Genomic DNA, 23,912 nt, shown 5'->3' on the forward strand with positions numbered 1-23,912 from the left:
CCTGCCATCGCTCCTCTCTCTTCCCTCACACCACCCTGCGCACGTCCTTTCCAAGGGCGGGCAGGAAGAGCTAACGAGAATGTACATTATTCCCCCTTTTGTGGGCCCAATGTCCCGCGTGCTGTGCGTTGCGACCAGCGGGCAGGAAGAGCAGCTTTTCATTAAGTGAATTGAGTTAATTAAGTGAAGATTGCTTTCATTAAGCGACTCGAGACAGCCGGGGGTAATGGCGTTCAGGCAGACCTCTCCTTTACGTCCCAGCCGGGCCGCCGGCAGACACCTGCGGCGGGCTGCGCCCCCTGACGCGCTCCTCCCGGGATGCCCGCCGGCCGCAGGGGGTGCGCTTGACTGGCGGGCACAGCAAAGCCGGGACACCCTTAGCCCTCAGCGCGGGGCTAAGGCCAGTGCGAGCGGCCGGGAGCCAAGGGGCCGGAGGGCAGGGCTGGGACTCCGGGCGGGCGGCGGGACAGGCGCGGAGCGGCAGGGAACGGGTGCCAGACGCGGTTCACAGCAGGTTCGGGGGACGAGGGCCCCCGACGGCCTCGCCGCGGCTCCCCGCTGCTGGCGGGGAAGGCGACAGGGAGTCGGCGGCGTCGCGCCCGGCGGACGGGCGCTGAAGGACAAGTGCCGTAGGAGCTCGCGGGGCGCCCCCAAGTGGCGCGGCTGGGCACGGCACCACCCTCAGGAGTGGCGCGGCGGCCACCCGCTCCCCCGGCCGGCGGGGCGCGGCGGCGGCAGCGCGCCCGGGCCCGTCCCCGCCCCCCGGCCCCTGCGGAAAGTTGTCGCTGGCCGCGGAGCCACCCGGCTCCCGCCTCCCGCTTCCTGCCCCGCCGCCGCTGATTGGCCCGCTGCGCGCCGAGGAATGCGAGCCACCCTTTAAAGGCGCGCGCGGCGCCCGGTGCCCGCAGTGTCCCGGCAGCGCCGCTCCCGCCGCACGCCGCCGCCTCGCCCGGGACCCGCCGCTCCGCCCGCCCCGACGAGGCGCCGCTGTTCGCCCTCCCTCGCCGGGACGGTCGAGGGCTGCCCGAGGATATTACTCGCCGGTGCCTGGAGGTGCGGGAGGCCGCCGCTGCCCGCCCGGATCGCTCTCCCCGGAGGTAAGTGCTGAAGCGGCTGCCGCCGCGCTCGCTGTCCCCTCCGAGGGCGGCGGCGGGCACCTGCCCTGTCCCCGCTGCGCAGCCTTCCTGCCTCCGGGGAGCCTCGGGAGCCGCTGGTGCCGGTGCGCTGGGCGGTAGGTGCTGGGTGCGACGGCAGCGCCGTGACCTTCTTCCTTGTGCCAGTCCCCAGGTTGGCTCGGAGAGAGACCTTTGCCATGGGGCCAGCGACTGTTCTCTTCCTCCTCCTCATGCTCGGCGTCTCGGAGGCCAAGCGCACTGCAGGTAAGACCGGCTCTGTGCTGGCACTCGGAGCAGTCGGGGGGCGGGGAGGAAACACTTGTCGGTGTCTGTGTAGCAGCAGCTGAAATTGTGGTGGTGAAGAGCTCCAAAGTTTTCAATGAACAAAAACTTTTTAACCTCAGCATCAGGTAGCTGAGAACAGGAAACTTTCTCAGGTGTGGAATTTGTGTAACCTTCAGAAATAGAAACACAGAGTCTCCAGGACTTGGGTGCATAGCTTGTCCACCTCTGTGTTGGGCAGAGGAAAGGGGGATCATGATGTAGGAGCTGGCTGAAGAAGGAATGGGGCAGTAAGCTGCCGTCATGGTGCTACAGAGGAGCTGCTACTGTGCTTGCTGTCACTCAGCTGGACTAAGCAAGTTCACTTTGCTGTATCCTAGCATAGGGATATTTCTGTCTGCTGTCTATTTCTCCTCTGCTAGAGTCTAATGAGGTGCCAGAATGGCTGCTACCTTTGTGTGTCAGTCAGCAGGTACCTGGCACTCCTGTGCCGACTGGCTCTTGTACAAGAACGCACATGTAACTGCCACGCAACAGCTCCTGGTGGGACTGCTGTACCATCAGAGCTGCTGTCTGCGCTCTACTGCGAGGCACTGTACCTTGCACGGTATGCACCACGAGCCAATAGGTTAAGCAATCCTGGGAGTTATGCACCTACCCAGCCTCTTCTTGTCCCTTACTCATGATGCTTGTTCTGATCTCTCTGCAGAGTCCAGGAGTGATGATAACAGCGTCTTCGATCTCTTTGAACTCATTGGCTTCATTAGGAAGGGAGCTGGGCGCCGGGCACCCGGGGTGCACCTGGTGAAGGGGCCAGAATCCTCCAGCCCTGCTTACCGCATTGAAGATGCCAGTCGCATCCCTGCTGTCCCTGACTCCAAGTTCCAAGACTTACTAGATGCCATCCATGCTGAGAAGGGCTTCATCCTCCTGGCCACTCTCCGGCAAGCCAAGAAGAGCAGAGGCACGCTGCTGTCTGTGGAACAGAAAGATGGCTCTGGTCATGTCTTCAGCCTAGTATCAAATGGCAAGGCAGGCACCCTGGACCTGAGCCTTTCTGGCGATGGCAAGCAGCAATTGGTGTCAGTAGAGGATGCTTTGCTAGCTACAGGACACTGGAAGAATATCACCCTGTTTGTGCAGGAGGACCGGGCTCAGCTCTATGTGGGGTGTGAGAAAATGGAGAATGCAGAACTAGACATCCCCATCCAGAACATCTTCACTAGGGACCTGGCCAGCAGTGCCAGGCTCCGTATTGCCAAAGGGGGAGTCAATGACAACTTCCAGGTAAGTTTTTGCCTAGTGTTTTCAGTCATCTGCCTTGAAGGTGCATTAGCTACTCACAGCCTGAATAGCTGTAAAGACATGGGTGAGAGGGAGAAAGGGTTGCACAACTGACTAGTTTGTGTGGATCTGATATGGACCACCTCTAAATCTACTAGACTTTAATAATGGAGTTGGAAGGGTGAAGCATTAGATTTGCAGGGATAGAACTTTCTGCAGCAGTAAGAAGGCACTGAAGGTTCCAAACAGGTAGTTGTAGCTTCATTGCTCAGCTTCTTATGAGATTCAGAAATTCATGGGGTTTTTCCTTCCTGCCTGGAGAGTTGCCAAGTCCTTGTAGTCAAGGACGAGAATGTTAGGAAGCAGGGCTTGTTATCATTAAGGAGAATAAAGCAACGTGTTTCACTTTGCCATCTGTCTGTCATGAAATTACTCTTAATAATCTTACTTGGCCTTAAGTGCCCACAAGCTCTCTCCATGCAAGTTGTACTTCTTTCCCTAGCAGTCGCTGCAAGTAGATGTAATTCTTTCTCTGTCCACAGGGACTGCTGCAGAATGTGCGGTTTGTGTTTGGAACAACTCTGGAAACTATCCTGAGGAACAAAGGCTGCTCCAGCTGTAAGTTTGCAATCTTCTAAATCCAATGACCTATTAAAAATAAGATTCCTCATTACATTAGAAAGACAAGTTGAAACAGAACTCAGAAGTATGCTGACATGCAAATCCACATTGCATAAGAAATAAGATTATATTTCTGCAGGCACCCTAATGAATCTGGTGGCAGCTGTTTAGCAGGTGTTACCCTGGAATGATAAATGCACATGGTAAAAAATACATTTACTTTATGTGTGGTTTTGTCTCTTAGCCACTAGTGCGATCATTACTTTGGACAACCCGATCAATGGTTCCAGCCCAGCTATCCGCACTAATTACATTGGCCATAAAACAAAGGACATCCAAGCAGTCTGTGGATTTTCCTGTGATGAACTAACAAATATGTTTGTGGAACTGCAAGGGCTCCGATCCATGGTTACAACACTTCAAGACAGAGTTCGCAAAGTGGTGAGTGTTGGTTAAAATCGTGGTACCTTCCATTAATTGGCACTTAGTGAATTACTTATAACCTGCCCTTTGAGAGCTTGGATAACCAGTAATAACTTTATGACTTCTGTAGAGAAAGGTGTTTTCTGTATTAACTTCTAAATATCTTCTGCTTCTCTCCCCTGCCCACTCCCCTCCAAGACTGAAGAAAATGAACTCATTGCCAAAGTCGTCCAGATCACTCCTGGAGTATGCATTCATAATGGAATCTTGCACAAAAATAAAGAAGAGTGGACTATTGACAGCTGCACTGAATGTACCTGCCAGGTAAGATTCCTCACATTCATAAATCATCTGTATATAAATTCATGAGTTGAAATTAACAGGTAAATGACATTCTTTGTTGGAAAGAGTGAATCCTATGCAGATCTGGGCATACTACAGTAGCCAGAGAATTATTCAGTTTATTTCATCCTACTAGATCTCTGGTGTAAAGGCAGCTTTCATACAGTGTTACAACAGCAGTATTTTAGAAAATATCTCACTCTGATACAGCTGTTAACACACTTTTAGTTCCTTAATTTGGGGAATGCTTGTATTCTTTATATAAGTTCATGAGTAAACTAGAAGTCAGCATCGCTGTAACAAATTTATAGTACTGTCAGCTTTGTTCCCTGAAATGGTTTAGATCCACCTTCTCTCCTCACTGAACCTTCTGCTGGCTTAGTAGGAAAAGACATTCTAGTACTCAGTAAAGGCTCTTAACAAACTTATGGGGGTTTTCTTTATCTAACAAATGCTTCTAGCTGCATCTTATTAGCTGTTACAGATTATATGGAACAGCAATCCCGTCCAGATTTCAGTTCAGCTGTTTAAATCCCAGGATCACCTGGCAAGATGTTTATGCTTTGTGTTCTGCTTCTGCGGAATGTTGTAAAAGTACAACAAAACGTACAGTTTCAGAGTTTCTTTAAACTCTCTGCTTGCTCCCTTTAAGTATACATTAGCAAAAGCGTCTTGGAGTACCAGTCTACTAAAGAGTGGGTTAATTAGCCTGCTGCTGTTCAGAAACTAAAGGCTGAGTATTTGTACATGTGCAGTCCAAGGCATCTCACCAAGTTCTGAATCTGCTTCTTTAGGTCTCTACATCTTTTGTCTTGTAGTCAGCAAATGATACTGTGACTTCTGCATTTGCCTCTTTTCTACCAACCCTCTTACTCAATGTTAGCTGTAATTGCCTTAATGTAGTCATTTTGCCTGGGGAGATTAAAATAGTAATCATGAGAGCGTTCTTCTGACCAAGCTGCTACCTTCAAGAAGCAAAACTACAGGCTGCCCTTTAGCTCTCATGGAGATTGGAGGTGGATGTTCTTACCCTGCCTGTTTGGCTTACAGATCAAAGACTTTTAAGTATAAGTTATAGATTTCATGGCTCTTGAGCAGAGTCTGCTGAACTCATTTTATCTTTACCATATAATCAGCTTAAGTCCGTATTAACTGAAAAGAAAGTTGGTTTCTCATTCTTGTTTCATTCCCTTGAAGTCTGACCTTATACTTTGGGTATCACGTGATGGTCTTTTACTCTAGCCAACATCTGGTAGCTACTCTTGACCAACTTCTGCAAAACCAAAATACTTCATCTCATTCCCATTCTCGCCCATTATTTTTCAGGCAAGAGCGGAAGTTTGACTAAAAGTACCTGGGATAACCCTTGAGTTGTATAAGCTCTAAATACAAGGGTGTCTGCTTAGATGTGCTATTGAGTCTTTAAATGCTGCTGAAAAGATTTCTTGATCATTTAACCAGACTCCAGACACTGTTTATATTCCACTTATTGCGATTCTCACAATTCTTTATAGAACTCTGCAACTATATGCCGGAAGGTGTCCTGTCCTCTTATGCCTTGTTCCAATGCCACTGTTCCTGATGGGGAGTGCTGCCCCCGATGCTGGCGTAAGTACTTAATACCTTCACACTTCCATAGCAGCTGGTTTCGCCTAGCTAGACACATGCTGCTCTAAAGTGTACCACAGCTGGATATAACCTTGCATCACTGGAGTAAGGTTAGCCTGATGCCTCTTGAGGTTAACTGCTTAAGTGATGCATGTAAGAACTGAAACACTTGAGTTCACGGCCTTTATCTTGTACAAGAAAGAAAGACGCATGTGGGTTTTGAGGATAGTTGTGTCCTTTTTTGTGGAGAGAGGGTTGGGAGAAAAGACTATGGAAAAACACATACCTGGAGTCTTACTCGGAGCTGTATCCTGCTGCAGCTAGCGACTATGCAGATGATGGATGGTCTCCTTGGTCTGAATGGACTTCATGCTCTGTGACCTGTGGGAATGGGATTCAGCAGAGAGGGCGATCCTGTGACAGTCTCAATAACCGCTGTGAAGGGTCTTCTGTACAGACTCGGACTTGCCACCTTCAGGAATGCGATAAGAGATGTAAGTACTTAATCTACTCACAGTGGTAATAAAACACAAGTTGCTTTTATTGGCTTGATGTTAACAGCAAAGATTACCATGTAGCTCTGTCACTGCCATAGAGCACTGGCTTCTAGCTTTAAGGACTTATATTAATCGGGTAAAGGGGAGCAGATAGTTAATGCAGTAAATAGGCATGTTTGGGCACTGCTCCCAGGGCAAAATTTGAGGCTGGTTTAGGTATGCAATTTCTCTAGTGACAAAACGACTTGATCTGTGATGGTGCTGAGGCTATCCAATATACATAGAATCTTTAGCACGGTTCTGGTACTGGCTATGTCCTAAGCGCTGTGCAGCTCAAGTCTGTTCTTCAGAAACTCTATTAATAACAGACATCTCTCTTGTAGTTAAACAGGATGGTGGCTGGAGTCACTGGTCACCATGGTCATCATGTTCTGTCACTTGTGGCGCGGGCATCATCACTAGAATTCGTCTCTGCAACTCTCCAGTACCACAGCTGAATGGCAAACCTTGTGAGGGTGAGGCAAGAGAAAACAAATCCTGCCAGAAAGATCCTTGCCCAAGTAAGTGTGTCCAGGTGGTAACTACTGTTCGGTAGCTTAAACAGTGAACTTCCTGAGTAGTTGCTATATAATCTAGTTCTAGTAATCTTCTCTCTTCAGAGGTGGGCTAGGTAAAACCTCACAGGTTAGTTTCAGATGAAACTGAACTGTTTTCTGTGGCTCTTCCATGGAGTCCATTAATTCTGTCATTTATGTCTGAACAATGACTGAAGTGCTCTCAGTACAAAAGTAATAGTCCTTAGTCAGATAGAAACTAGTTGTAGCACTGAATTTAAAGCTATACATGTCTTCTATCTCCCTTTAGTTAATGGCAACTGGGGACCATGGTCTCCATGGGATGCTTGCACAGTGACATGTGGAGGAGGACTTCAAAAACGTAGCCGTCTCTGCAATAATCCTGAGCCTCAGTATGGTGGGAAGACTTGCATAGGTGAAGCTAGAGGGACTCAGGTCTGCAACAAACAGGACTGTCCAGTTGGTGAGTATCCATTTTCCCATAAACATCTGAAGATTGTAGACAATCTTGAAAATACTGGTTAAAAATTTTGACGTAAGTCTGTAAAACACAAGTGCTAGACTTTTAATCCAGCATATCTGCCAAAGTACTGTAGCACCATGGTAAGCATCCCTCATCTTAATACTTTATCCTTGGTTTCTCAGATGGGTGTCTGTCTAATCCCTGCTTTGCGGGAACTACATGTACCAGCTCAGCTGATGGTTCCTGGAAGTGTGGTGCCTGCCCTGCTGGCTACCATGGTGATGGTGTCCACTGCCAAGATATTGATGAGGTAAGAAGACTAGAGTTTGCCCCTTGAAAGGGAGCGAAAGTAAATGGGAAGGGAGAATAAAATCCTGGTGTTCTAAAACGCTAACTGTTCTCCTCTATCTCAAACTCGTATTTCAGTGCAAAGAGGTTCCTGATGCCTGCTTTGTCTTCAATGGAGTGCACAGGTGTGAGAATACTGAACCGGGGTACAACTGTCTGCCTTGTCCACCACGTTTCACTGGGACACAGCCATTTGGTCGCAGTATTGAGGATGCCATGGCTAACAAACAGGTATTGTCAACTTGAGAACTCTTCTGGGGTATGAAATCTCACAAAGTTTCTAAATAACAGAAAGCACCTATGCATTTCAGGGAAGAAGGACTTGGTACATTTAGTAAACCCCATCTTCTGTGATTCAGAACAGGAGGAGCATTAAGCAGTTTCTACTGGAGTTCAAAATGAGTTTTAAATCACTGTCCTCCTCTGCCATGAAAGGTTCAGATGTTATACATAATTTTAGGAGAGTCATTTAATCAGTATTCACTTATGATCCAACAATATGTGCCTTACAGATATTTTAGTGTTTTGTTCCATTTGAAAATAAACAAGGTTTGAACAAGAAAAATAATAATTAGTGCTAAGACTGCTACTGGAGTTGGGGAGTGGAAGAAAGTAATGTATGAGGGCAGGTTTTTTGTGTGTTCTTTTTTTTTTCCACTGTGATTGAAGGATCTCTGATCAAAACAAGCATGCATTCTCCATGTTTTATTTGAGTCTCCGGGGAGAAATGAGGGATAAAAAAATCCACTGGAGACATCCAATTTCTGTGTGGTCTTCTAGGTCTGCAAGCCACGTAATCCATGCACAGATGGAACACATGACTGCAACAAGAATGCCAAATGCAACTACCTTGGCCACTTCAGTGACCCCATGTATCGCTGTGAATGTAAACCAGGCTACGCTGGCAATGGCATAATCTGTGGGGAAGATACTGACTTGGACGGATGGCCAAATGAGAACCTTGTTTGTGTTGCCAATGCCACTTACCACTGTAAAAAAGTAAGTTTATCCTGTTTTCCCCATCTACTGTTATAACAGCCTGCCTATCTGAGAAATACACAAAATATGTTAGGTTTGAGGTATAAAGCAAGTCTGTATCTAGTTAGAGCTATTAAACTATCCTCTCTGCAAATAAAACTGCTAAAATACCCCTACATGTAGGGACATATTGTCAAGGTATTGCTAGGAGGCTCTTGCTGTTGCTTTAGACAGTCCTGCAATATGGGAAAAAATGAAGCCTGACACAATTATCAGCATTTGTTATAAATGTTCTAGGAAGACTCTAGTTTAGGCTATACCTATATCAGCTTTGCTCTGACAGATACCTATCTCCAGGGGAAGAAAAAGACGGTAAGATTCTCAAAAGCAGCCAAATCTTTGTTTTAAACATTATTTGAACTATGGCTTTCTAAGACTTATCCATATAGTAATGATGAGCTAAAATTGAAAGAATTACAGTAAGATAACACCTACCTGACTGAGGTATTATGATTTTGCCTAATGATTAGATCTTACCTGCTAAAATCCCTATTGTAATCATGCCAGGAGTAAACACATCTGTGTACTTTGTCTTTTCTAGGATAACTGCCCTAATCTGCCCAACTCTGGGCAGGAAGACTATGATAAGGATGGGATTGGTGATGCCTGTGATAATGATGATGATGATGACGGTATTCCTGATGACCGGGTAAGACAACACACAAAAGAACAGCCTTTGAGACTGTAGCCCTCCCATTCCCCTTCCTAAGGCTGGGGTCTAGCTTCTGACCTTAATCTTAAGAGAAGACCATAGGAAATTGCTGGCACTGACAGCTATCCTAGAAACACTTAGATATGCATAACTATGCAGACAAAATTTCTGCAGCTGGTTGAGCTTTGGAAGTGAATCTTCATTTTTATTCAGCCATTCCTACACTCATGCAAGCAAGGGGGTGTTTTGAGATAGAAGTATTCCAGTTTTAACTGTTTCCCTGCCTTTCATTTCTCCTTTCATATAGCAATACAAGTATAAGCAGAATCTGGTTAAAGCTTTAATTTGACACTTTTTAAAGCTTGACTTTCTTGCTATTGCAGGACAACTGTCCGTTCATCTACAACCCACAGCAGTATGACTATGATAGGGATGATGTTGGCGACCGCTGTGATAACTGCCCCTACAATCACAACCCTGATCAAACTGACACTGACAACAATGGAGAAGGAGATGCATGTGCAGTGGATATTGATGGAGATGGTAGGTGGCCTCTAATCACTCCTTTAGATGGTTTTCTAATCACAGATTGATCAAATGTACCCAACATAGCACTGATTTCCTTCCAGAATTTCATCCCTGAACACACAAAAGTTCTGCTCTGGTGGTTTCAGGACATAAAGACTACTGAAGTAACAGTTATAGCTAATGAAAATTCACTTTGAAATATACACATTTTGGCACAGTTAAATTTTAGCTCTACTCTCACAGGCAGTGGGAACAGAAGTGTGTGGCACAGTTAAATTTTAGCTCTACTCTCACAGGCAGTGGGAACAGATGTGTGTGGCAGAGCTAGTGATGAGTCAAGTTTCAAAGATTTCAAATGCTGTTCAAAATGTTTTAAAAAAATGTATCAAGAAGTGTGTGGTGGCTTTACACAGCCTTTGCAGCATTTAGAAGTCTGACTTTCATTCATGAACTCTCCTTAATTTTGCAGGGGTCCTTAATGAAAGAGACAACTGCCAATATGTCTACAATGTAGACCAGAGGGATACAGACTTGGATGGTGTTGGAGATCAGTGTGATAACTGTCCACTGGAACACAACCCTGACCAGGTATGGGATTTGCATTATATAAATAGAAGACTAGCATTATAAGAAAAAAGTAGTATGCTGTGTATTGTAGAAAATAATTGAACAAATTGCAGCTTAAATTTGACTTGTAACAAATCATTCTTATTAATTTGCCAAACAGTGCCTTTATCAAATAACATGCCCTCGCAGTTCAAACAGCTGCTAGGTATTTTCTGAAAAGTAACTCTAGTGAAGATCTGTGAGACTACTGCATGCGCTTATCTCCTAAACATTTCTTAGATTTGTCAGTTGCAGTGATCCTCACAGTGAGGATATGAAATTCCTGGGAGCATTGTATGAAATCTAGGTAGGTAGGAACTACCCTTTTCATAGCTTGTAGTGCTGTGTTCACTTAGACATGAAGTCGCTCTTTAATCTTTGTTCTTAAGTTTGAAACAGCTGCATTTCAAAAGATAACTTCTACCAGTAAGTCGAAGGCAGCGCAGGTTGCCTTTCTCTAAGAAAAAGGGGTATTCTGACACTTTTAAAATTCCACTTCATAAAAATCTAGGGGGATCCAACGTCTTGCACAACTTACTGGTTCAAAAACATTTGAAGGCACAAGTAGATAAAGCCTGTGCCATCCTGTCAAGTACAAGGTTGTAAGTTTAATAGCTTCAGGGACATAACTGGAATGTTTGAAGGGTTAGAAAAGCTGTTGCAAATCAGTGGAATCTAGTGTAGTATGGTCATGTAGCCTAAAAGCAGTGTCACTTGAAGGATTTAAACAGATAATATAAAACTTCTTAGTCTTTGTCACTTGCTTTACTACTTCCCCACGTGAGGGTGGAAAGTGCTTGAAGATCCTTTCAGGCAATGTTTCTCTTAACACTTTGAAACCTTAATATAAGACTCTAATGGTTTTTCAAACACTTTCCTAATCAAGTTCTAGAAGCAGAGATACTATATTTCAAATGGCAGAATTAGTGGCTATTCAAACTGTGTGGTATGCCTTCTGTCTACAGAAGGCATGACCAACACCAGGGTCATCCACCAGTGTTGACAAGACTACTAGACTAAACCTTGAGGCAGCCTCAGGGATAACTGGATTGTTTTTCTTATTTCAGAAGCTGACTAAGCAAATGACTGGCTAAAATATGTGATCAGCAAGTACAGCAGTTCATGCAGTCTTTTACCACTAAGGGAATAATTGTCTTGACTGATGAGTTGGGGGACGTGAAGAGCATTATAGGCTTTTATGATAAAGAAAGTTATGATATGGTGTGTAAGCTGTAAAACCAAGACTTGGCAGACTGTGTTTTAATGTTACAGTCTCTACTAGCTAGGTACAGAGTAGTCCTACCCTTATCTGGCCCTTGGAACCAGGGAGCTGCAAGAGAAGGTGTGAGGTAAAGTACTCTGTGTCCAGTATGGTAGACTAGTGACAGAAGAGTCATGGCAGAAGAGGGAAGAAAAGCTGATGGCCACACTGCTTTCTGCTACTGTGGATTCAAACTAAAACCAGGGCAACACTAAAGCAGCCCAAAAGCAGTTAGCACAAGCAGCTTCAAGTAAGCATGTATTAATCCTAATACCTCACTACATCCATCTTAGCTATTGCTAAAGCAAGCAGAAATCCCAATTAATTTCAGCTATTAAGACTCATATTTCAGCCTTTTTTAAGTGGCTTCTTAAAATGTTCTTTTTTTCCCTTTCTTAGGAAGACACTGATTCTGACCGCATAGGTGATCAGTGCGACAACAACCAGGACATAGATGAAGATGGCCATCAAAATAATCTTGATAACTGCCCCTATGTGCCCAATGCCAATCAAGCTGACCATGACAAGGATGGAAAAGGTGATGCCTGTGACCATGATGATGACAATGATGGCATCCCTGATGACAAAGATAACTGCAGATTGGTTGCCAACCCCGATCAAGCTGATTCTGATGGTAAGATGGCCAGTATCATAGTAACATTTTGAGAGTATCTTCCAATAATTTGATGCTATTTTTTTTCATTCTATTTAGGGCTGGACAAAACTTCCAAGTAACAAAAAGATACAATGTCCGTACTGTTGTTATAGTGCTCCTCAGGAGTAAGGACCAGTGTAAAAATGACCACGTATCCAACTTATTCCTAAGTCACTATCAGGCTGGTGTGAAAGGGCATTTATACAGTAGCTGTTGTCACTTCTGTACTGGGTCTGTCAACAGTACCTGAGCAGTCAGATCTGCAGTTAGGATTTCAACTCCAAGTTGTAAGACTCGAAACAAACAACAATGGTGATATAATGGTGAAATTACTTGTGTCTTGCAGGTGATGGACGTGGAGATGCTTGCAAAGATGACTTTGACCAAGACAGTGTGCCAGACATTGATGATATCTGTCCTGAAAATGTGGACATTAGTGAGACTGATTTCCGAAGATTTCAGATGATTCCCCTGGATCCCAAAGGGACATCCCAAAATGATCCAAACTGGGTTGTTCGTCACCAGGGTAAAGAACTGGTTCAGACAGTCAACTGTGACCCTGGCCTTGCAGTTGGTAAGGGGAAAGTTTTGACTCTAACAGGCATTGCACTGTTGTTTGGGGGGGTGGCGGGGAGAGGGAGGATGAGAACCTGAGAAACTATTAAGGAGTTGCTTAAGAATTGCAAAAGAGCAGCGCCTAAAAAATTCTCCTTTAATACCTCCATAGGTTTTGACGAATTCAATGCTGTGGACTTCAGTGGCACCTTCTTCATCAATACAGAAAGGGATGATGATTATGCTGGCTTTGTATTTGGCTACCAATCTAGCAGTCGTTTCTATGTTGTCATGTGGAAGCAGATCACCCAGTCTTACTGGGACTCAACACCAACCAAAGCTCAAGGCTACTCAGGTCTCTCCATCAAAGTTGTGAATTCCACCACTGGTCCAGGAGAACACCTTCGTAATGCTCTGTGGCACACAGGAAACACTCCTGGCCAGGTAAGAGTGGCACTTTGATAAGCTACTCTGCCACACTGTAAGGCAGGCTGTTCTTCCAACAAGTTAGATGCTTACAGGTGGTCTGTAAGCATCATGTATGATGCTTACATCAGGTACACGCTGATCAGAATGGTAAAGACCAATAACTTTGTAATTATCCCCAGTCGTGCAAAATATTGTATAAAATTAACAGGACTGCATGCTGCAGACAGGCTTTCCAGCAGCAGTCAATCAATTGTTTCTGGAATTGTGGAGTAGTTTCCTATTTACGTATTTAAAAGTAAATTTAAATACAGTTGGTTTTAAAAGACCCCATTACAGAGCCTAATGACTGACTTCAAGCCTTTACTAGTCATAATGATGACTGTCAAGGCACCTTCATGTCAAAATATGTTATCTCAGGCCTTTGGTTAATAAAAAAATATTTTTTTGTAGGTGAGAACTTTGTGGCATGACCCTCGTCACATAGGCTGGAAAGACTTCACTGCATACAGATGGCGTCTTAGCCATAGACCAAAGACTGGTTACATCAGGTAAGCATCATACTTTTATCTTAAGTAATTATCACAAGGAAAGTGGATGTCTGTAAAGATGAACCTAACAGAAGTTTGTCAAAGATGGCTGACCTATTGTCCCTTTGTAGGGTTGTAATGTATGAAGGGAAGAAAATCATGGCAGACTCAGGACCAATCTATGATAAAACCTATGCTGGTGGTCGGCTAGGATTATTTGTCTTCTCTCAAGAAATGGTGTTCTTCTCAGATCTTAAATATGAATGCAGAGGTAAGGAAGACATTGTATTTAAGAGATCCTGTACAAATGAATTGGTTCAAGAAAGCTGCTCTCAAGAAAAATAGAATGGATCAAGAAATAAGAGCTTAGAGGGAAAGTTAACCCATGATCTTTCATGGTTTGATCTCAAGCAAGTTCTGCAGGCAGAAACAGGACACCTCCTTGATTAAACTCTTCACAGTTAAAAGTTTAAATATATAAAATCTAAGTATATTTATATCCTGTTATTTCAAAGTCCATGTCAAGTTCCAGATATGAAATATATCTTGAACCTCCTTTAAAATGCTGACTACAATGAATTGATACAGCTAACAAAGTCCAAGGTGAAAATGCAAAATATTGACTTTAGCAAGCAAGAGAGTAGTGTCTGACATGCAAAAAACCGATTTGCTTAAAAGCAAGCAAAGTAGAAGGTCGTCCATGTATTGCATTCTTGCAGTTCAGTGGAGATGAGTGCATACGACTAGTTCCAGGTGCCCTAGTCTTCTTAAATTGTGACTTCATTATGTAATGGTTACATAGACTAGATTCTGAAGTCTAACTCAAGAAAGTACCTAAGCACTTTCAGTTTTCTTTACCGATATGTTTTTTACAAATATGTCTGGGGATTAATGTCTTAGATGTAATCATGCATAATACACAGAAATATTTAAATATCTTAATTTTTTCTTTTTCACAGATCCATAATCACAAGGTTATTGGATCCAGAGACTATTTAAAAATGCTGGTATTGCACCTTCTGAAATGTTTAGCCTTACAAGTCCTGGGACCATTATATTATTCCTTCCTTTCTTCTTTCTGTGTAAGTGTGGACTCGAAACACATGACCTGCCTCAAGAGAATGCTTTTGAGAAAATGAAAGTGAGAACATACTTGGTATCTGACCTCTGCTGAAGTGGAAGGAAACAAATGTGTCTTGCAAATAAGAATTGTCTTCACTGAACAAGCACACTTCTTTCAGTAGGAAAGACATTTGTTTGCTGTTTATCACAGTGCCGTGTCACTGCCTCTCTAACTGGAGGTCCCATGGAGTAGCATTTTGCAAAAAGAACATCTTTGGATGTGCTGTGGACTACTTAAACTGAAGACCTTTCATTGTGTGGGGAAAAGGGGTTTTGGGTGGGAGAGTGAACTCTAAGTCTCTTTTCTTTATGGGGGAGAAGATTTTTTTTTTTTTTTTTAAATGAGGGCTGCGCTACCTTGGTTTACATCCATTTAACTTGGAGAAATTATTATTGTTTTATGTGTCATATCTTTCAGATGAAAACACAGCCTTTTACTCTATTGTAGTGAGCTAGATCAGCTGCTCTATTACACAGGACAAAACAGATATCCTAAAACTGATTTCCATGGTGGGAGAGGGAAAGAGAATAAAAACTGGCACACTGGATCACACCGGCTTTGGGAGAACTGGGATTTACAATTAGATTCTGTGTTTTTCCTGATTAGATGCAGATCTTTATTACTTTTAAATGTTTTCTTTCGGATATGGTGCCAGAAAGCACCGCCATCTCAACTAGCACTGTGCTGTCCTTCAGGAAAACGGCATGTGCTTCACTTTTTATGGTTAAAAAGGCACAAAAATAATAGTAATGAAAACATTCCTTTTCTACATGCCATAGATGCTTTAAACCCCTCGCTGCTTTGGAGGGGAGGGGAAGGGGCCTGTAGATAAAATACTGAAACTGTAAAATATTTATTTTTACCTATCCTTGATGTTATAATGACTGAGGGATTAGCGATTAAAACAAGAAATGCGTCAAGACTATCCACCTAATCATTGTTACAAGTCTTCATGACTGTAAATACAGATTATTTATTAACTCTGTTCTATATTGAAACTAGAGGGGGTTTAGTTAAGAAAACAATCTTGTCTGGAGCAGATAGTGGTGATGTATCTGTTACAAAGAGCAATTTTCCCATAAAGGCTTTGAGGCGCAGGGAAAAGTGGCAGGGTGGGGAATGGGGTGTTTGTCTTTCTCGGTCTGAGCTCAATATTGGCTTTTCCTTTCTTTGTGCAAGGCAGTTGGTAGCCTGGCAGGCAACTGTTCTGTGGTGCTAAAACTCAAGTCCCTTTAGATGGTAGCAGTTCCTGTCTCATCCATAGTGCTAGAGATGAGGGAATGCCATTTACCATCTTGGCGGTTATTTAGTGCTGGGAAATGTCTGCAGTGCTTTACCGCTGGTTAGTGGGTCTGACACAAAACCAGAATACCTGCCCTGAGGAGATTGCAGAGGGAGGGCACAACGACCGCAATCAGTAACCATCCAAACTGGCTATTTGTGCGGCTGCATGCCAATTACCGTAACTAGTGATGTGCAGCTACAAAAGAAGGAATTCTTCACGGACTAGACAGAATTTCAGGAGCTCCTTGCAAAAGAGGGAGAGGGCTTGATGTACATTAAAAGAAGACTGTTTTCCCCAACAGATGGGGCAGCATCCTTATACCTATAATATTTCCTTGTCTTTTCAAAAAAGGAAAAGAAATGAACACAGTGAAAGTTTTACGTACAAATATTACCTCATTGTTGTGTGACTGAGAAAAACCTTTTGGATTAAGCAGAGTTCAAATGTCTAACAAACTTTAAAGCTACTGTAGTACTAAAGAGTTAATGCTGTACATAGTCAAAATTTCTTTGCAGAAAATGTATTCCCAGTAAGGAAATGGCATTGGAAAAAAAAAGTCATACAATTTCTAATGTTGTGTTATATTTTTTCCTGTCATCTTGTATACCATTGCTTGTATTTTTATAAATTATTTTTCTCATTGCCATTGTAACAGTTAATCACATAATTGTGTAGATACGCTATTTAAATAATTTATCATGAAATGCTACCTGTAGAGTTAGTATTTCTATTTTTATAAAATGTTTGCACACTGAAGATTTTTTGCTTCCCTCCTCCTGATGTTTTTGCTAGCATAATTTTCTAAGAACATGCTTTTTTGTAAACATTTTTAACCATTTTCCTTTTTAAAGTTGTGTAAGTTGTACAATAAAGCTTCTTACATACAAAGAACAATAAACCAACAAGGACATTTATATTTACACCTTTGTGCTCTAGTTTTATTCATGTTTTATAATACTTCTCTCCATCACTGAGGCCCAATTTGACATGAAAAACATTCAAAGCAAGACATTGCTACAGTCTTTACATTAAAACTGTGATGAGGGGATGCACCTGATCTTTCACCCCAGGTGTAACAGCTTGTCCACCTGAAGGCACTTTTGCAGTTAGGTAGCATGGACAGCTGGCAAATTTGATTCTGAAGGCTTCACTGAAGACTTCTACAGTGTGGACACAGCCATGCTCTGCCTGATGCAGCCACAAGGCAAAACACTCTTTGAGGGATGTCAGTCATCTCCAGCCAGGCCTATCCTCTGTTTCTTTCTTTCACATGAAAAGAAGCAGCATGATGGCTAGCTGCAGGGCAGATGAACATCTGTTAATATCTCTTCTAGACTGAGACTGCTAGTGTGATCAAAAAGCTGATGATGTGGCACTATATCAACTGCTGGAACATGCTACTAAAAATAAGAGCAGTTAAGACTAGTTGCTCAGTCTTTACTTACAACAGCAGTTTGTCTCATGAGCCCTTGAGCAAATCCAGGTGCTGCATTAGGAGTGCTAGATAGCCACATGAGAGTGTATTTAGGGGGTCCTACAGGTATACAAAATTAATCTTTACATCTCCTTTTCCTGAGGATGAAGAGTCCTGTTCTATGAAGTTTTTTCCTATTTTTCTGTCACTAAAATTTTGAGGACAGTCCTGTATATTTTACTTTATCCCACTGAGAATGAGAAAAAAAGACAAAGAACTCCTGACCTGTTGCTTCCAAAATATGAGTGGCTGCTGAATTTCTGCCCTAGCCAGTTACGGGATTGTCTGCTTCTCTTCTCTGGAGTGGTAGTCTCTTGGGGGAGTGCACTGTCAGTGTAACCTGTCTGATCTTATCTGGACCTGCTGTACCCAATGTCCTGCAGTTCTGGTCTCAAACACTCTTCTTGCCTCCCAGGGGCCCCAAGAGCCAAAACTGCAAAAAACAATGTTCCTATCTGGAGAAATCTCTTTACTGTACTTGCAGGAAGTATGGATATATGTAGATGTAAGTTTAAAAAAAAAGAGACCTCCTGCTGATGCCAGGGAAGATGATAGCCTTGGCAGCCCATTCCAATGACCTTGTCTGAGCCCAAGCCAACTTTCATACTAATATATTGCATGCATTTATGCAGCTTATATCAGTGTAGTATCTGGATTGGGGATGATACATGCCTTAGAATAACAAAGGCAAGCCACATGCCATATGTTAACCCATAGGTTAAGTCTACCCACTTGTTGCTTGCGGAGTGTGAATACAATAGGAGACAAGAAAGAGCTATAGATGAGGTTAAGTTAGGCCTGTACTTGCCCAAAGAAACACCTGCCAAAGAAAAACTAAATAGGAAGAGCATGGAAAGTGGCCACACTCCACAGGGCAAAAATTCCATAGGTGAAGCCTGTGGGAAATATGCTGTTCCCAGCTCCCTGGAGATGCATCAGTGGGACATGTAAGTGTACCAACTACTGCTTGCCACTTCTACTGTTACTGGATACTTGGCCAACTTTTTTGCATAAATAATGTCTGAGTTCCATGCTACTGCAGAGAGTGCAATGTGTTCTTACCCTAGCACTCTCTTCTCAGAGCCCATGCAAATACAGTAGCTTAAGTTTTCAAGCGGTCATCTGCATCAAACATGTTAAAGAGGTGGAGTAGTTTAACTTGTAGATATTGATAACCTATGGAGATAAAGACTGAGATAACCATAGCAAGATCTGCATCTTAATGACAACAGTGCACTTTTTACTGATATTGCCACGATTTTGTAGTAAAGTCTGCAGTATGGTGATTGGTCGATTTTCAACATAAATTCATTTTGGAAAGGATTGCTGAGATCATAGAAGATAGCATCTTAATATAACCACAAGGGGATTTCTAGCTCTTTTAGTTCTCATCTTTTCCAAGAGAGAAAGAACAGGTGCACAAAGCTGTATGAATATTTAAGCAGAGTTATAAGGAGAGGAAGAGAACTCATTAGAAAAGTGTTTGGCAAGCAAAAGTCCTAAAGATAAAATCTTCCATAGAAAAATCCATAAAATTAGGCAAGTACCACAGAGAAACTTGGATTTTCAAATTTAGAGAAATCCCAGGAAGCCCAGCTGTCATTTGTCTTTAATTTTTCAACTGCTTTCAAATTCAAGAACTGCCAGCCTAGGCAACACATACAAGAGCTAAACTGAGTGCTGCTTAGGTACTGTGTCAGTCTCCCTTGATGACTCCACTCACAAAATGTGTATGGAGAGACCATTTTAGTGTTATTGTAAAATTAGGGTAGAATGCCTTTGGCAATACTCTTCCCGCCAAAACTATGCATACTAGATACACAAAGCAAACAGTAGGAAAATAATGGCATAGAACAGTACTTCCACAAGAAGACAGCCATTTTTTAAGTGGGAAAAAAAGAGTTCTAAATACAGAATACCTGCCTGTAAATCAATATTATTCATGCACTTGAGCACTCTAGAAATTAATAGACACTGGTGAGCATTCCAGTTTGCTTTTTTTTTTTAAGGCGTAATACATAAGGTACTGCAGATTCAGTTGCAAGCAGCAAACTATTTCACATAGACTTAAATACAGGGAGCCTTTTATTCTAAGTACTGCACCTGGATTCCAGCCAATCTCCCAATGAAACATATAATTGGATAACTGTAGGTTATAGCATTAGTAGTATTCAAGCACCTCTATTCTATTTAAAAAGGAAACAGTTTTCCTGACCTTTAAAGCTAGCTGTAAATAAAAGAGCAATTATTCTCAATAAATAAATTTGACAAAAAAATTTTAAAAAAGAAAAAATATCAGTTATTATTTTTCCTAGATTTCAAAAACCTTCCTAATTTAACAACTTCCCAAGCATCTGCCAAACCACCTTGTCTTCTGTGTCTACCCTTCAAACTGTGAGATTCCCAGAGGTGGGGCTCTTTTTTTGTGACTGGGGGAGGAAGCACCCTTGGAAGTGTAAACAGTGTAGCAGATTTTGCACCTAAAAAGCAAAAGAGAGAGGTCTCATTTAAAGCTGAGGTTAGAAAGCCTTTCTAAGAAGCAAAACAAAGAGAGAGGTGAATTCTCACATTATTTGCTGAAATTTTATCTAGAAAATAGGGGGGGTTAATAAAATATAAAAATTCTCATCATTATTGAAATTACAGAAACTGAGCTGCAAACAACAGCCTCTCACATATCCCTCCCTGATTGGGAGGTAAAATTGCGCCCTTTCTAGGCCATGAATTACTAGCATACTTTTTCGCACTTCTAGACTAGTCCTTGCTACTCTGATGACATGTTTAAGCAGCCCTTTCCTCTCTGATCTACACAGCAGATAATTTTTGCACAGCCTGTTTTCACTCTGTGCTCAGCACGTCCACTGACTCTGCAGGAGTTCTGCTTGGGAAGTGAGAGGGAAAACATGCACTACAGATCCACAAAGTAGATACCAGCCATCGTCTGGCTTGGAAAAAAGCATCTGGCTGAGAATTTTTGTGGGGCGTTTTCCTCTTTTTTTTTTTTTTTTTTTAAAAATGAAGAAGCTGGATGTTTTTTCACCCCTTGATAGAATTACTTTAATTTAAACTTGAATCCTGGACATCATATAAGAATAACTTCACTCCTTTTATCATTGTTGTCTATAGTCAACAAACTTTTTCTGATTTTTTTTTTTTTTTTAAAATCAGGATATTTAGTCTGTCACTTCTCTTTGAAATGGAAAAGACCCTCAACCGCTCTACATCTGCATAATAACTGTAAATCTGGACTGAAATTCTCATAACATTACAGTATACTGAAATCAACACTATAGTTCTTTAAATCATCCTACTCAAATATATATATTTATAGTATATATTATATATATTAAATTAATACATATAATTTATATATACTTTTATATATATACATGTATGGTTCAGGAAAATTATTGAATCACCGTTATTTTCCTCTCTCAGAGGAAAAGACTAAGGAGTTTGTAATTTAAAAAGGCAAACCACGCAGCATCAAAACATACCCACTAGAGTAAATCAATATCAGCATCTGAGCACTAGCCACCATGAACACCAGCACTGTACGTATATTACTGAGGAGTCTGAATGACTATGGCAGAACGGTTTCGTCATATATGGCTCAGCAAACAGATGCAGCACAGCAAAATCTTCTCTTCATGGGTATGTTGCTTTCACCAATATTAAATTTTTGGAACAAAATTATCCATCTTGTGCTGTAAAATCATAGTGGGAAATAAAAGAAGGAGCACAAAACAGCACAAACTTGCATGCACACACAAAATTCCTTATTCCTCAATACAAAACAGATCTCAAAGCCCAGAAGTCAGAGGATAACTTTAAAAATCAGTCTCCTATGCTCTGCTGTGTTTTGGGATGAACGGAGCTAGGAAAGACTGTAAAGAAGCTAGTTGTCAGAAATTTTTACCAAATACAACTTACGCTGAATGAAGGTATGTATTTCAGACAACCTGTTTCCAAATCCTGAGTTAGGCTGCAAATGAAAATTAATTTAAACATCTTAATCATCACTGCTGCATCACTCCCTGAGGAGAAGCTGCCGCATTCCAGTGCAGCTAGAATTCCAGTGGTGAGCCTGACTGAGGGGTTATTGCAGGTCACAACCGAGACACTCTGGAAAAAAAAAGAAAAACCCATGAATCCTCCTGGGCTCAACTTTCCTTTTACCCTGATATTGGTGACGTTTCAGCAAATGACCTTATCATCGTATTTTATATAATATCTCCGTTATTCTGTACCTCATACCAGTAAACACATTTTACCAAATAATTTTATTTCCTACAGTTTTACTTAAAACCAAAAATAAATAAAGAAAGGAGGGCTTGAATTGATATTTCACCTGTAACATCAAGCAAGAAATAAAATCTTCCCAAATAACCTGTTATTTAATATAATGCAGTAGAAACCAAGCACAGATAAATATTAGGTCACTAATTTTTGACACAGTCTCTGAGTTCGGGTACTGACCCTAAGCACCTTTGGAACAGCATTTCATGAGCACTAGGTCCCTGCCATTCGCAGTAACTACAGCTGGTGCAGGGTGCTCGGCACTTCCCAAGACCTGAAGTGAAGTAATAGAGTTCCTGTCGGAATATACTCTTCAACTCAACAGTCAGTCAAACTTGCCTGCTTATCCCTGAAATGCCAGATGTGAATAAAAAGTTGTATTCATGGCTTCAGGAATATTGTAAGGCTTAGTCAGCAACAGGCTCTTCCTTGAGGGTGCTAGGAAAAGCTTTTTCACAACAGTGAGAGATTTAAGATAACAAAATACACCAGAAAAGTAAGAATTAATTATTATTTCTTTTAATATACGTTGTAGATCATCTACATATAAACTTGAAAAAGAACTTGGTTTTCTTCAAAAACTATCTGAGCACTTTAACACTGTTTTTGAGGATGACTCTATAAAACATGCATTCCATGGGAAAATAACTGGACTGTGGAAAGATTACAGCCAGTGGACAGTCCTGCACAAATATGATACAGACACAGAAAATAGTCTTGAAAAAATTTTGTTAGTATTGCTTTAATTATATTTATGGTAAAGAAATTATGACACAGACTTCAAATCTTTAAGGAAGATAAGAAATACATCTAGTTGAGATCTGCAAAGCTCCATGAAACATGCTTACAGCGATCCTATGTAGAGCAATGGGACTACGCAGAATGCCCAGTATCCATGGAATTGTTATTGCTGTTGCAAAACAACTAAAAATATCAGAAAATAAAACAATAAATAGCACTTGCTTGTCACAAATATAGCGTCCCATCTACATTTTTAATTAAAATAAAGTAGGTTAGATTCTGATCTCTGTTATATCCACACGATTACCACTTCCGTGGGAGTGTACATCCACTCAGACTGGCAACTCTGTAACTGAGATTAAAATCTGGTCCAATATGTGCGTTAATTTAAACATTCAGATTAGTTCAAGTAAGCCCTATGCCATAAGGCAGCCCTTGTATAGTTAACATCGTATCCATACATCTTTTCTAGTTGAATGTTAAATGGCTAGTATAGTATCTGAGAAAGAATTTGTCCTTTTAGCTTGTGTCAAATGAGAACTTGGCAGTGGGAAAATCTATTGTTTTCTTTGCTAGAATCTCTCTCCCTACCCTCCCCCCCCCCCAAAAAAAAAACCCAAACCTTTGAGAAAGAACCATGGGTTTTAATAATTTCTTCTTATTCTGACACTGTAGTGCATGAAATGAAAAACTAACCATCAGCTCAGTAAACAAGTAGTAGATTCAGGAGAAATTGTAGTTAAAGAGTAGACAAGCAAAAACTTGTAATGAATTTTTATTATTATCTCAAAAACAAAACAGATTGTGTGTAAAGGAGGAAAGATTAAATTATTATATACATTTCACATCTGTTCTAATAGTCTCACCAGTAGAAATGGAACTTTGCAAGTTGTATTTTACATTTTTCATGAACAAAGACATGCACGTCTATCAGACACATACCTAAACAAATACATATGTACATTTATTTATTAATTAGAACACTCCCAGGAAATTTAATGAAGTGCAAGAGTTTATTTTGAAATCAAACTGCAACAATATATGATACTGATAATAATAGCTATCTCTTAAGAATAAATCACCTCATGGAACAGTTTTCAATGATGATAATTCATTGCCTTCAGAGTGTCTGAAAACCACAATTTTAGAAAAACCATTGTGTAAATAAGGATATAACCACT

The 23,912-nt window shown here is 41.8% G+C and overlaps 2 protein-coding genes across 2 annotated transcripts; both read left to right on the top strand.

Moving 5' to 3' along the window:
* The first annotated feature begins 226 nt into the window (after window positions 1-226).
* Window positions 227-880, top strand: LOC132317312 (protein FAM246C-like). The gene has a single exon (XM_059819555.1). The coding sequence runs from the start codon at window positions 227-229 to the stop codon at window positions 878-880; it is 654 nt and encodes a 217-aa protein (XP_059675538.1).
* A 432-nt stretch (window positions 881-1,312) lies between these two features.
* On the top strand, window positions 1,313-14,810 carry THBS1 (thrombospondin 1). Its single transcript, XM_009814235.2, has 21 exons — window positions 1,313-1,379; window positions 2,107-2,684; window positions 3,224-3,299; window positions 3,547-3,743; window positions 3,924-4,049; window positions 5,582-5,675; window positions 5,996-6,169; window positions 6,556-6,732; window positions 7,037-7,210; window positions 7,393-7,520; window positions 7,637-7,789; window positions 8,339-8,557; window positions 9,138-9,245; window positions 9,632-9,791; window positions 10,246-10,364; window positions 12,043-12,277; window positions 12,645-12,872; window positions 13,026-13,297; window positions 13,733-13,830; window positions 13,941-14,080; window positions 14,769-14,810. Exons 1-21 carry the CDS (start codon window positions 1,313-1,315, stop codon window positions 14,774-14,776), a joined length of 3,531 nt encoding a protein of 1,176 aa, XP_009812537.2. The 3' UTR covers window positions 14,777-14,810.
* Window positions 14,811-23,912: the final 9,102 nt, after the last annotated feature.

Source organism: Gavia stellata, chromosome 7 (assembly GCF_030936135.1).
Source record: "Gavia stellata isolate bGavSte3 chromosome 7, bGavSte3.hap2, whole genome shotgun sequence".
In the NCBI taxonomy this organism is placed as follows: domain Eukaryota; kingdom Metazoa; phylum Chordata; class Aves; order Gaviiformes; family Gaviidae; genus Gavia; species Gavia stellata.